Raw genomic sequence first — 15,189 nt, forward strand, 5'->3', positions numbered from 1 at the left:
ACCTAAAATTTGGGTTTTACCTATGATAGAATTGTCTTAATTATTCCTGAGTTATCTGGTAATCTTTTGAATGTTAATTTCTATTTCTTCAAAGCACATGCATTTTTAGGTATACCTTTCAAATAGCATAACAGATAGATGTGCTTATTTCTTGCAACTGGAGTTTCTAATCAAAGACAAATACATTGAATTCAAAAGCTGTATTTAATTTTCATTTTCATTTAAAACTCGATTATTTTAGGTTGGATTAAAATTGAATTTAATTTTACATCCAAACACATGCTAAAATTCAGGACTTAAAATTAAATTCATACAGAGACTTCCGCTTCTGGGAGGATAGAATAGAAGTACATTTCCCTATTCTTCCCACTAAGTACAACTTAAAACCCTGGGCACCATATATAAAATAAACATAGGACTCTGCAAAGTGGAGAGGAGAAGACAGAACAACTAGGGATCTCAGAACCAAAGGAAGGACAAAACGGTGAGTTCCCTTGGTTTTCTTTCTGTGTCATATATCCCAGACTTTGAGCTGAAGAAGCCAGCTACCCAGGAATGACAAAAGGCATAAGCAAACCACTGATGATGACAATCATGACAACAACAACAAGGACAACAGCAACAAAATGGCTGCAACAAAAGCCTGCTCTGTCTAGCACAGGGGTCAGAAAAGTGGCAGCCTAGCAAGACAGGAAAACCCTTTGACACTAACTGCTCCACTTTGGCCAAGCACCACAGAACAAATTATGGCCTCGCACCCACACAAGCCAGCAAAGGTCTAATGGGAAGCCTAGAATTCCACATTTGACTGGTGGGAACAGGGGCCATTCTACCCCTCCTATGTTAGTGGAAATCAATCACGTGAAAATTCTGGAATTATACCTCCACCAGGCAGTAAGGAGGCAACCCGCCCTATCCCTGTTGAAATGATTTCAGGACTTTTTTTTTTAAATGATTTTTATTTACTTATGTGACAGAGAGACAGCCAGTGAGAGAGGGAGGGGAACACAGCAGGGGAGTGGGAGAGGAAGAAGCAGTCTCCCAGCGGAGGAGCCCGATGTGGAACTCGATCCCGGAATGCCGGGATCACGCGCTGAGCCAAAGGCAGATGCTTAAGGACTGCGCTACCCAGGCGCCCCTGATTTCAGGACTTTTAACAACACCCAGTGGTAAGGAGGCCACCCAATCTATGGACTACAGGGAAAATGTTCCAGCACATCAAGAAATGAATTGAACTGAACGGAAATGATTATAAGACATACCAAAATTTGTGGGATGAAGCTAAAGCATTGCTGAAAGGGAAATTTATATTATTAAGGGCTTCCATTAAGTAAAAGGAAAAGCATCAAATCAATAATCTAAGTTCTTGCCTCAGGAAACTAGAAGACGAAGAGCAAAATAAACCCCAAGTGAGCAGAAGGAAGGCAATGTTAAAGATTAAGTCCAGTAATCAATGAAATATAAAACAGAAAACAGTAGAGAAAAATCAATGAAACAAAAATCTGGTTCTTTGAAAAGATCCATAAAACTTACAAACCTCTAGCGAGATTGACACAATTAACCTACGATGAATCACTGTGCTTGCACATATTTACCGAATGACATTAATAACTCTATCCATGATAGTTGACATATAGCCTACTTTAGAAACTTGAAGCACCCGTGTTTTCAATATGCATCACACAGTGCAAAGAAGAATAAGAGAAACACTGGACTCTTGATTTAAAACAACAGTGGAATTCGATTTCCAGCATAACAGCTAGATTGCTGTCCTTCATGACAGATACTCCTTTTTTGTAATTAGCTCAAATTCTTTTGTAAGTGATAGAACGGATTCCACAATATCTGTGCCATGAGTTCAATTTTTTAAGCTATAAATCAGGTCTTTGCAAATTGGAAAGTCCTTGGAGACAAAGTACACCCACAGTATTAATTGGCCAGGGCCTCATGTCTCACGACCCGTGTGATAGTAAAAATACAGTATTTGAATTTTTTTTTCAGATTTTGAATCAATTCCTCTTTCACCTTGTCTGAAAGGTCTTGTATTATATAGACTTAGTGGAAGATCTTCTGCTTTTTGTAAAATGTAATATACGGTGTCACGGTTTTCTAACGTATATTCTGTAACTGAAATAAACAGTGTTTTTTATTTATATATTTTAGCATGTGTCCATCTAAAATGTTTGTGTATGTGTGTGAGAGTGTGTGTGTGTGTCTCTCTGTGTGTGTGTGTGTGTGTGTGTGTGTGTGTGCATAACAGATCCAAGCCATTTTATAGCTGACCAAATTTATATCTCAGGTCCTCTTAATAATTGTTAAGAACTTTGCTGTTGTTGTTAATTTCAGGCAATAGATTTTGTCATTATGTTTGGACTGTTAGAGAAATTCTTACCAAATTCTTCTTAAACTTGTTTACATTTCTCTTAATATTGTCCACTTTATTCTCTTTCTATTTCTTGGAACACAACACCTGAATGGCTTTTCATCTTTCTCTGCTGCTGCAAACACTAGAGCAGCAACAGCAACAAGGTGGGGGGTGGGGGACTGGGATGTTCATCTTTACAGCAAAATGTCCGCCAATAAAAGTAGAAAGGAATGATAGCAATAGAAAGTCCTCATTTTTCAACCACCGAAGTAATAATCAAATCAGACAAGAACCAGGAACAGAAACTAAGGCCAAGAGATGAAATTCTGTGGGGAGGAAACAGAGTACCCACATGGTATCAAAATATCATGCTACAGGGGCGCCTGGGTGGCACAGCGGTTAAGCGCCTGCCTTTGGCTCAGGGCATGATCCCGGCGTTATGGGATCGAGCCCCACATCAGGCTCCTCCGCTATGAGCCTGCTTCTTCCTCTCCCACTCCCCCTGCTTGTGTTCCCTCTCTCACTGGCTGTCTCTAACTCTGTCAAATAAATAAATAAAATCTTTAAAAAAAAAAAAACAAAAAACAAAATATCATGCTACAGACTGCTTGTAAGTCACAGAGGGACAAAGGTACCTTTACAATGGACTGATTTGTCCAACGATACCATAAATAAGTGATCAAACCGAATCATGCCAATAGTAGCACCGGCAGCTAGACAAACTGACCTTAGGAACCTCCGGATGTGATGTCATGTGAACTACGCATCACCTACTTAATATCCTTGCCAAAAATGTTAAACAGAAATCATCTAAACGAGAGGAAAATATCAGGCAAAGCCATATTGCGGACACGTTGGAAGCAAACAGGTCTAGGCTCTTGGAAAATGTCGTTGTCACGGAAGATTTAAGTTGAGGGACTGTTTGGGACTAGAAGATACTAAAGAGACATGACAACTGAATGCAACGGTTGACCCTCAAAAGGATATCATTGGGGCAGTTGGGGGAAGTTTGAATATGGACCTAGATAATGGGTTATCATGCCACTGTTAAATTTCTTCAATGTGACAATAGTAATGCGGTTAGACAGGAGACTATCCTAGTTCTTAGGAGATAGATTCTGAAGTAATTGGATGAAGTGTTTGGAACTTGAGTGGTTAGGTAAAAAGAAGAAAAAGGAGAGATAAAGCAATGGGACAATATGAAATCTAGGTGAAAGAATGTTCTCTCTTCAACTTTGTGCGTTTTGAATCTATTTTCAAATAGACAGTTGAGGAAAATGGATCGCTCACATTTTGGAGTTATGTGATGAAGTGCTCCACAACAAAGTAAGGTGATTTCTGGTATCTATTGAAAATAATCTGGAGAGACGGAGGGAAGAAGATATATACAAAATGAAACTGGCATGTGAGTTGTTAGCCCTGGCAGCCCAGTGATGGGTACTTGGAGGTTCCCTCACTATTCTCTCCCGTACAGTGTTCTCAAAGTGTGGTTCCCCCATCAGCAGCATCTGAATCACCAGGGAACTTGTCAGAAAAGCAAACCCTGGGTCCCACCCCAGATTTTTTTTTAAAGATTTTATTTATTTATTCGACAGAGATAGAGATAGCCAGCGAGAGAGGGAACACAAGCAGGGGGAGTGGGAGAGGAAGAAGCAGGCTCATAGTGGACGAGCCTGATGTGGGGCTCGATCCTGCAATGCCGGGATCACGCCCTGAGCCCTAGGCAGATGCTTAACCGCTATGCCACCCAGGCGCCCCCCACCCCAGATTTTTAAATCTGAGACTGTAGATGTGGAGCTCGGCAATCTGTTTGCATAAGCTCTTTGGCTTATTTGGATTCTGATGCAAGCTAATGTGCCAAGAGCACAGCTCTAGTGTAATGAACCTGGAGATTGTAAGTTTCTATGCAAACCCTATTTGCGTATGTTTGAAATTACCCACAGTACAATTTAAGGGAAAAAATGAAGGAAACAGGTACGTCAGCTGTTTAGTGGTCAAGTTTTAATAAAGTCTCAAGACAGACAATCCCAATGTTATACAAAAACTTCCAGCGGATAGAAAAGAGAAACTATTCCCCAACTCAGGCTATGAGACTAGAAAACCTTGACGCTGGAACCAGCAAGGATAGTGTGAGAAAGAGGAACTTCAAGTCAATCTTGCTCATGAGCAGAAGATGTAAAAATCCGAAGCAAAATTTTAGCAAACTGAACCCACCAGCATCTACAAAAGATGATCCCCCATAACGAAGTTACATTTATTCTAGGAGAGCAAAGCTGGCTTCACATTAAGATAGATGATAGATAGATAGATAGATAGATAGATAGATAGATAGATAGATAGATGATAGATAGATAGAGAGAGAGAGAGAGGCATGAGAGAGGTTTGTGTGTTGCCAACATATTCTGTTGCTTGCTCTAGGTGCTGAATGAATGGGTATGTTTAATTTTTGAAAACTCGTTGAGATACACACTTAAGATTTTTGTCCTTTTGTGATTATAAGCTTCATTAAAGACTTTGAAAAAAGCATCTACAAATAACACTGTATTAACAGACTAAACAAATAGACTCTTGATCATTTCAATAGAGACAAAAAAGTAAAATTCAATATCTAGTCATGATTTTTACAACAAACTTATTAAACTGGAAATATAAGGGGAAACTCCTTAATCTTATAAAGAGAACGAAAGAAAGAAAGAAAGAAAGAAAGAAAGAAAGAAAGAAAGAAAGAAAAGAGAGAGAAAGGAAGAAAGAAGAAAAGAAAGGAAGAAGAAACAAGAAAAGGAAGGAAAGAAGGAAAGAAGGAATGTGGGGAAGGAGAGAGGGAAGGAGGGAGAGAAGGAGAGAGTGAGGGAGGAATGGAGGAAGGAAGAGAGGAAGAAAACAGTGAGACACAGCAAACACATTTTATTATGGAAATGTTGGCAGCATTCTACTTCATATTAGGGACAATGCAAAGAGATCAAATTTGGTCATGTCTGTTCGACCTTGTAGTGGATGCCCTAGCCAGCCAGTACAGGTTTAAGAAGACTGTAAATTGATTCTTGTGCAGATTCTTGTGCAGATTCATGAAAAACCACAGAACATCGAAAGACAGATGATTAGATATCACACAGTTTAGCAGGGTGGCTGACTTTAAGGTCAATATAGTTTTTAAAAAGTCAAACGGATTTCTATAAATTAGATACAATAAGAAAATGTCATTTTAAATGGACATCAAGCACAAAAGCAACATCGTTGATTCCAGAGTATTTTGGGGTAAATGCAAGAAAAGACATGCAAGATCTGAATGTACAAAAGATAAAATGAAATACTAAACTAAAGGTTAAAACATTAAGGAAGCCCGACATAAATGGAGAGACATGCCATGTTGATGACTAGGAGGGCTGGGTGTCCTAAAGATAGTCAACTCTCCCCTAACTTATCCACAGATTCAATGAAAATGCAACCCAAATCGGTTGCAAATGAATTTTCAAGGAACATGACATGCTGATTCTGACACTTATACTGGAAGGGCAAAAGGTGAAGAATAAGGAAGATGTGCTTGAAGATTATGAATAAGATGTGGAGACTTGCCCTACCATAGATCAAGAGGTCTTATCAAGAGGTAAAAATGAAGATGGTGTAGTATTGGCACAGGAATAGACAAATTTATCTGCGGAACAGAAGAGTGAGCTCAGACACAGAGACATGCAAAGATGGACCAAAATGACTCCAGGCACTGCCAAATGTTCCCTGGGGGTAGAGAACTGCCATCCCCCCCCCAATGACAATTCCTGACATAGGAATATGGATGAATCTTAAAACCACATGCTGAATTTCATAAAAGTAAGTTATAGGATACCAAGGACTTGAGTTAAATATGCGTGCACATATAATATTTCACATCCAAAGAGAGAAAAGTCTGGGAAACAAGGTTTAGGGAGCACGAAGCTTCGCTTCGCTTCACTTTGCTTCACTTCGCTTCAGAGTTACTGACTGGCTTAGTAAAGCCAGCGCAAGGAGAAGTGGGAGGAAGGCGAGAGGGGCGGGACTTTGGTGGGCGAACTTCGATGGAACTCGAAGCTCATTGGTCGCCAGCCACAGCCGTGGGAGGTGGAAGGCAGCGCTGGGAACTCATTGGCCTTTGTGGCAAGGGCGGGAAAGGGAGAGAGAGGTGGGTGTTCCCTCCCACCTTCTGTCCCTGCTGTTGGATTTCGACTTGCGGGAGGCTGAGGTAACCACAAGCCGGCGTCAGGAATAGGACCCTCGTTCTCCACACATCTTCTTTCCTCCCTCCCTCTTGCTCTGGGTGACCAACTCCTTTTCCTCTCCTTCACCTCAGTGGAGTACCTCCTGATGTCCCACTCCACCCCGTCCCCTCTCCCCCCCCCCCACCCCAAGCAACAACAACCGAACGCCTGTGGGGGGGAAACCCTTGCCTCAGCCCCCTGACCCCTGGCCTCTGGAACCTGAGGCAGGGCTCATGCCCCTGCCTTTGATTCTGATGTGGTAGTGGCAGCGAATGAATGGGCTGCCTGAGATGAGGTGGTGCACCCCAGGTGTGAGGGACCGGGAAGGCGTACCCAAGCCTAACCGTTGAAGTGTGAAGAGGAGCGTGGAAGATTGTTGGGAGGCTGTGCAGGGAATACATGGGTTTGCATGAGAGCAGAGGGTGTTCTGTTGGTGGAAGAAAACACTTAGTGCAGTGAGGAGTTGGCTGTTGACTAGCTCAGGATACGGGGCTTCAGAAGGATCCCGTCGATGAATAATCGAAGGGATGAATGAAAATAAGTATTGAAAGAGAGGCTTGGGATCCAGCAGCAGAGTAAAATTTCATGGGGTACAAAGGGGGTGTCAGCTTAAAATGGTGGGGGGACTGAGAGACTAATTAAGATTACAGTGGGAAGAAAGTCAGAATGGGGTGTGAGAGGAGAGTTGAATGTAGGACATACTAACGGTAGAACTGAGTGGGAGGGGGGCTAGAATCATGAGTAGGGAGCGAGTGAATGAATGCAGGAGGTTAGGAAGATAATTGTGGAAGTGGATGGCAGGAAAAATAGTAAGGTATGGCAGAGTACAGGATGATACACGAGAAGGGGAGAGCAGTAATTGTTGAAGGGGGCACAGGAGTGCATGTGTATGCCTGAAGATGGGGTCTGTGTAGAGCGAAGGTAAGCAGGGAGAATAATGGTTGGATTGAAAGGTTACAGGAATCACGCCAAGAGTTTCTTGGAATGAGGCTATGTGTGAGTGGGACTTCCTGGGAAGGAGGCTAGTGAGTGAGAAGGGTGGGTGCGATCTGATTTCAGCGGTGAGCTGGGTGAAGAAGAATCCAGGCACCTCAGGTGGGGTTTTCAAAGGGCGGAGGAAGTACGTTGAGGGTAGGGGATCATGTGGCCATCCTGACCTCCACTCCTGGCCCTAGAACCATGGATCCCAATGAAATGCCTGCTGTGCCCTGCTGCCCCTCCGACTCCCCCACTGGGCTTGAGACCGGAGCCCCGTGGGGGATTGAACTTGGCCCCAAAAAAGCTGTAAGTCGCTGTGCCCGCTGCTACAACCACGGCTTCGCCGACCAAATCAAGGACCAGGAGCACTCCTGCCTCTTCCAGGCCTGCGAGTGTCACAAGTGTGCCTTCTTCTCGTGAGTATGGTGTCTGGAAAAGGGGGGGGGGGGTTCGCATCCCCTAAATGTGACTGACTGTAGACCTGCATTCCCCCACTTTAGGGAACACCACAGTGTCTTGCCTGCTGAGAGTGCCTTGAAGAGGAAGCAGGGGGCACCCCTAAAGAAGCGCCTGGCTCAAGGACTGAAAAAGAGTGAGGCCTCCCCTCCCAAAGCTCACAGCCCTGTGAAGAAGTTGACCGTTCAAGCAGGAGCCCTCAGTAAGTGTTTCTGGCCAGGGAGGGCGTCTGGGTTTGGAGGTAGGGAGCACTGAGCAGCTCTATCACCAGTCCTACTACCCAATTTTGATGTGGCCTTGGCAAATTACTCCTCGGGCCTTTAGCTGCCCCACCTATAAAACTTCATCAATATTATCTACCAAGCGTTGGTGAGAAGGAGAGATCTGGGGGGTCAAAATGGTCCATGGTGAGATGAGACCTCAGACTGGGGGTGAGGAAGCGTGGGGTGGGGTCAGGGAGAAAGGCTCACCTAGAGTGTCCCCAGCTTTCCACACCCGGGAAGGAGAACATCATGTCCCAGCTTGAGGCCCACCCACCCCTGTGCAACCCCCAGGGAGGTAAGGAGAGTCTGGGGCCTGTGGGGGGGAGGTTCCCATCTCACCCACTGCCCAGACTCTTCTCTGTGTCCTGAAGACATGGGTTCCCTCCGTAACCCTACTGCAGCTTGCCATAGTGACCTTGGGCTCTGAGGTTCTGGGCTCCTATCCTCATCCCAGAACAAACCCATACACATCTCCTCCCCATGGCCGGCCTGGTGCCTGACTCCACCCTGTGCTCTCTGCTCCCACAGGCAAGCGCTCAAGGAGCTCTGCTGACTGGACAGGCCCCAAAATCTTTGTCTCTGTCCTGGACTCCAGCAGCCTTGAAGATGCGACTAACAATTTCTCTTTCCAGGAAGACCCGCAGGACTCCTGCCCTGCCCAGCACGTGAGTCAAGTGGGAAGGCACATGGAGCTAGTTGTATACTGTGTTATTGGGTGCCCAACCATTGTGCTTGATGCCGTGGGAGAGTGGAGGAGGTGGCCGATGAGGAGGAGAAGGAGGGGGAGGAGAGGAGCAGGGCAAGAAGTGGCAGGGGGAGGAGGAAGGGGGGCAGGAGGAGGAGGAGTAGAGAAGGCAGCATCTCAGACTAGGGGGCAAGGGCAGGACTCTCCCAGCCTTGCCATTGCCTATTTGTGAGACTTTGGACACGTGACACTACATTTCCAAGCCTCCACTGCCAGTGTACTAGCCGTGTACTGATAGGGACAATATCCCACACCTATAGCACTGACAAGAGGACTAGGCCAAGGCGTGCCGCATAACAGGACTTCAGCTAATGGAGGCTGTCATTCCACAAGAAACAAATTGATGGGGTAGAAGGTCCCGTTGAAAGGGGGGGGCACGATGGTGAGGGCCACAGGGCCCAAGGGGAGAGTCCAGAGGTCATTACAGAAAGCTTCCAGGCCATTAGATGAGCAAGCTGGTCTTTCAAGTTCCATGGGGACTGGGGAATACGGAGGTGAGAACCAGTCCCTGGACAGGGACAGTGATCCCATTTCTCCAGGTGCTTTACGGATTAGAACGCAGACACCTGTGATGTCCCATAATCGTCCCTGTTGCCCTGGGAGTTTTGGAAATGCTGGCAGGAACTAGTGTCTCAGCAGAGATACTGAAGAAGGACATAGAAAGGAAAACAGATAGGCTGGTGATGGGTATTAAGGAGGGCACGTATTGCATGGTGCGCTGGGTGTTATACGCAAGTAATGAATTATGGAACTTTACATCAAAAACTAGGGATGGTGACTAATATAATATAATATACTGATATAATATAATATACTAATATAATATAATATATATAATATAATGTAATGAAAAATATTATTATTTAAAAAAACAAAAAGAAAATAAAGGAAAGGAAAACAGACCAAACAGGGGGAAGGACTTGTGCAAGCCACAATGGCTAATGGCCAGGAGGCATTCAGACTCCCACATCCACATATTGCAAGGTCCTGGCCCTGTTTCTCGACGGGTAGTACGGGTCTGCCAGAGGGTTTAATCCCCGGGCCTCTCTTTTCCTTGTTTCTAGATGCTCAGCTCTCCAGCTCTGTGCCGTCCTTGGTCCTGTCCTACTGCAGCCACAGATCCTGGGAAAATAGCGGGGTCCAGAACCCTGGCAGGGGCCAAGCTTAGTGAATGGGAAGAGCCCAAGGCCCCACCCAGCCACCCCGGGGCTGGCTGGGTGGGGCCTTCAGCGGAACCAGGGACTGAAGGGCCACCGACCCCGTGAGGTGGGGAGGCATGGGTTTTCAGGTCCCATTTCCTCACACCCTTTCCACTGCAGGCTCCTGAAGCTTCTGACCAGGACTCGGTTTCTGCCTCAGAGTGGCAGCGGAAGCTGGAAGCGGCCGAGGCTCTGCTGATTCTGAGAGAATCTCCCCAGGCACCTTCGGGCTCCATCTCCCTGCTCCAGCCCTGCGTGGCGGCAGGTAGCCTGGTCCTTGAAAGGACAACACGGGGCGGTGGGGATGGCTGGGAAATGGGAGGGCGTTGGGGGAAGCAGGGCCTAACGGGGAGGCCGGGTTGGTGGGTTGAACCTCCTTGGGCCCGGGCACCCAAGCTCCTCGGTCTGATGCCAGAGATGGCAGTCGATGGTTGCTCAGTGAATCATCAGTGTATCGAGCTCAGTGCTCAACAGCAAATGCCCAGGGCCCTGGCATCAAGAAACAAGGAAACTGAGGCCCTGCTAGTGGCAGGGACTTGCCCTGGGGCATGCAGCCTGTCAAGTGGAACACCCGGGTCTCCTCACTCCTATCCCAGAGCTTTCCACCCACGCCCCTGCAGTCTGCTGTGGTGGGCAGGATATACATAGGAAATATATAGGTGACAAGAGCCTAGGCTGGAGGGAGATCTGGTCTTTGATGCCAGTCTCCATGTGGAGCCTGGATGCCTTCGTACTTCCCTGGTGTTTTGTGGCTGCATTTCAACGATGAGCCTGGAGAGGAAGGACCAGAGGAAGTCTGAGGAGAGACAGATGCCTGGGAAGGCTGAGAGGGAAGGCTGGGCATTCCCAGACCACAACGTTGGGTGGGGTATGGTGTGTGAGTGAGGCAGCGACCTGGGTGAAGGCAGAACTGCTGGAACAGAAGGGGATGAGGCTGGAGAGGCTGCCAATCACAGAGGTCCCGAGTGCCGGGCTTAGGGGCTAGACCAGAAACTGTGGGGGGGGGGGGTGAGGAGCCAGGCAACGTGTGAGCTAGGGAGGAGTATATTCGAAGGTCCTGGGCTCGACAAAAAGAAATGTGGTGGTTTTGATGGAGGGATTGGAGGAGGCAAGACCCGAGATGAGCAAATCAGTGAGGAAGAGTTCCGTGCTGTAGTCTGTAGTTCAGGTGACAAAGCCTAGGTCGGGTGGAACAAGAGAGAGGGGAGAGCCTGGAGGGAAAAAGGATGTGACCTGGCTCTGATGCCTTCTTTTCTATCTGCAGCTCCTGCTGGAGATGGAGGACCCCAGCCTTCTAGCCCCTCTCTGCGACCCAGGCCAGCCAGCTCCATTTCTCTGCCTATTGGACATCTGGGGTGCATCTCCCTCTTGAGCTAGAAGCCCAGAAGACGAGGCCTCACTAGAGTGCTGCCGATTTATGAGTTTGCAAAATGTTTAATACCCAATACGCATAACACTTTTTTTTTTAACCTTCAGGTTCTTTTACAAGCTTTTCAGACCCTTTTCATTATATGGGGCAATTCCTTGGCTGAGGGTGGATATTCTTGTACCTCCATCCCTTACTGCCTTGGATTTGGGGGCCTTTTTATGTCTCTTATAGAAACAGGGTTGTGTAATCTAAGCTGACCAGTCTCTAAATAGGGTTCTGTGGGAGGTCATAGGTTCATATGCCAGAGTTTTCATTTGACTTGTGATTGCAAACGTAGCCGTGCACTCATGTATGTATCCATGCTTGTCAAAATATAAAGGTGTTTTCATTTCATGTCTAGATTTATGTGTGTGAACAAAGAATGAACCCTTGCTGTTGTAAGGCAGTGAGATAGAGGAGTTGTTTGTTACCACAGCATAACGTAGACCATCCTGACTCTAACAGACCTGTTCAATTTACCTTCCAAAGTGAAAATCACCTAACCCAACAAGTGGGATTTCTTAACATGACTAGACAAGAAAATGGTAGAGATAAAAAGGGGTAAGGGTTTTACTCGTTGAGCAAGTAAGTGCCTACTCTCTGCCTGGCATAGACTGTTCCCAGCTGTCCACAGGGCCCCAAATTGAGTTGTCTGCAGGGTCAAGCAGGTCTTATATATGAGTGGAGCAGTCCAGACAGGCTCTGGCCACTTCGCAGTGCATGCATGCTCTTACCTAAGGGGCCAGCTGCCCCCTGGCTCCAGCCGTTTGCTGCCATGCAGGGATGTGGACTCTGCACTGCCACATCTCCTGAGTTTTCAAGAGAAAATGGAATTCTAGATTATCTATGCAGATTTTTACCTCCATTTCAAAGTGTTGGCTCTGGTTTCCCCTGTGAGACCTGTACGTGGGCCAAAGAAAACATCCATTGAGGCCACCCATGGCCAAGTGAATGCCAGTTGGATTCTAGTCCAATGTGTATTGTACACTGGGGGACACCGAAGCCAATCAGGGCCAGAAGAATCAGAGGGGAGGTGAATTAGACCCAGAGCCTACTTTTGAAGGACCCATGAAATATGAGGAAGAATCATTATCATGCATTTATTTTGTGCCTCCTGTATGCTAAACACATATAGCCTCACAGCAGCTCTCTGAGCTAAGCATTATTACCACCCTCTTGCACAAGTGTTTTAGGGGAAATTTTTAGCCGAAGATGGATGGGGGAAGACCCCCTTCTCTGCCGGGCCCTAAGTTAGCTAATATTTACCTTCTACATCTATCTCTATATCTGTATCATCTGTATCTATATCTGAACCGTTGAGTGAAATGTCCAATATTGAAGCGGCAGATATCCAGTCAGAAGAGTCTTTCAAAAATAGTCTTTCTGTTTTGTACTCGAGGTAACAATATATAGTCATGGATTGGATCTTACCTGCACTTGTTTCTCAGTCCTCTGCTGATGTTCCAAACAAAGGAAGACCTGGACACCCCGCCGCGAAGACAGAAAACTCAATTGGATGTGCCCTGTTGCTGACTATTTCCCATGGTGTTTTCTCCCTCTTTCCTTGCTTCCCTCATTTTACCCAAGATGATGGATGGTGATGACATCTGATGACAACCAATGCTTTCTTGTTTCAGGCCTTGAGAAGCCAGGCTTCTTATCATCCTTATCTAATGCCAGATAACCATGCAGAATCACTCGGCACTTAGGGCAAGACTGATGTCCATCTCATGCTTTCCTCCCTTCCCACATTTGCTACTTAAATCAGTGATCCCGAAACCCTTCCCGTCCCAGATATTAGATGAACAAGCCTGCATATTCACAGAGGAAAGAAGCAGTGTTACCTGGAAAAGGACTGAAACCCTGCTGGGCAACTGTGCCCTAGCTGCGCCATGGTCCCACAGCTGAGTTGGGGGGAAAAAAAGAAAGAAAGAAAGAAAGAAAGAAAGAAAGAAAGAAAGAAAGAAAGAAAGAAAGAAAGAAAGAAAGAAAGAAAGAAAGAAAGAAAGAAGGTGTATTTGGAGTTAAAGGATGTGGCATGAGAAGAGGGAGGAGAAAAGAAATGAAGTGATGGAGACTGGGAGAAGGAGTGAGCCCCTTTGCCCTGGACCCTTTCATTTCCCTGAGTCCCACCTGCCCTTCCATGCAGAACATTTTAGACCTGATGTTGATGCATCAGCCCCCTCCCACCAATGCACGCACGCAAGCACACGCGTGTACGTACGCTGCTCTGTACCTTTTTAAAAAGCCTCTTCAGGGTGGCATATTATGGGCGTCTTAGGACTTTGTCATAAATGTTAAATAGCCAACCTTTTTTGTCATGTACTACTCCAGTGCACAGATTCAAAACAGCACTTTGTAGAATAGTGTAAGTTAGGCCTTGACTCTCATGTGTTTTACAACAGCATTGGCTCGATCTGAGGAGATCCACCACATGAGAGCATCTGCAGAGTGGATCAATTTCAACCAGTGGTATGCGTGTAAGTGTTTAACAACAGGCTTTCTGGGGGAGGAGGTGGTTTTGGGGAAATACCCTGTGTTGTAGCATTTGCCAATTTCAAGCTGCTGACCTTGTGTCAGTTAATGGAGAGTCGGGAAGAGGTGCGTCCCAACCATGCAGGTACAATCAATGTACATAACCTCTAGAACACAGATAATGGCAAAATGTAGGGAAAATAATTGGAGATTGATGCATTTTGAGTGTGTATTTTGTTTGTTTTCAGTATAATGCATGTAATGTAGTTGCTACTTTATATAACCTGGTCTTTAAAACAGCTATGCTCAACAGCTGGCTCGCACAATTCCTGGAAAATTAAGTTGGCCCTCATGTTCCAGTAAGAGTCCCCTCCAACATTCCACTGCTTTCAACCTTTGCCCAGAAAGGCACCTCTCCATAGTAGGTCACACAAACACTGCAGGGCCATAAAGGCCTGATACCTCTGGTTTCTGGCCGAGAACAGCTTAACGTGTAGGGAAAGTATTAATTATGAATGAAAAATGGAGTGATCTGGAACAAATATTGAGCGGAATAAATTGTCAAAAGTGTTTGTGGGTGAACGTGTGTTCTCGGAGACAGCCAACATGGGTAGACGTGGGGAGTGGGGACACCAGGATAAGCAAAGCTCATGCAGGGGTGTATTCAACAGATTCCTTAAAGGCTAAAGGAATGGGGCAACTGGTATTACCTGGCCATCAGATCTGTATCTCTCATCAGAGAGATGGATATTCAATATATTCCCTCCTCCCTAGATAATCTATGTAAACTCTTCCACTTTGCCTTTTTTCACTTAAAAACATGACCTTCATTGTTATGTATAGGCACTATGTTATACAGCAGGTCTCTAGAACATACTCATCTTGAATAACTGTGATTTTATACCCATTAAACAACAACTCTCCATATTCCCCTCCCCCCCCATCCCCTGGCAACCACCATTCTGTTTCCATGAGTTTGACTATAGTCAATGCTTTGTATAAGAGGTATTGTCCACTCAAAAACATGTTAAGAGGGTAAATCTCATGTTACATTTTCTTATCACAGGAAAG

General features: G+C 45.8%; 1 protein-coding gene across 1 annotated transcript; it reads left to right on the plus strand.

The window, feature by feature from the left end:
- Positions 1–7,717: 7,717 nt before the first annotated feature.
- LOC123778134 (doublesex- and mab-3-related transcription factor C2-like) lies at positions 7,718–11,971 on the plus strand. The gene is made up of 5 exons (XM_087859800.1): positions 7,718–7,988; positions 8,073–8,230; positions 8,820–8,956; positions 10,356–10,500; positions 11,500–11,971. Exons 1-5 carry the CDS (start codon positions 7,774–7,776, stop codon positions 11,610–11,612), a joined length of 768 nt encoding a protein of 255 aa, XP_087715926.1. The 5' UTR covers positions 7,718–7,773; the 3' UTR covers positions 11,613–11,971.
- The last annotated feature ends 3,218 nt before the right edge of the window (positions 11,972–15,189 follow it).

The sequence above is a fragment of the Ursus americanus genome, chromosome X (assembly GCF_024610735.1).
Source record: "Ursus americanus isolate L20-20 chromosome X, mUrsAme1.1.p, whole genome shotgun sequence".
NCBI lineage: Eukaryota > Metazoa > Chordata > Mammalia > Carnivora > Ursidae > Ursus > Ursus americanus.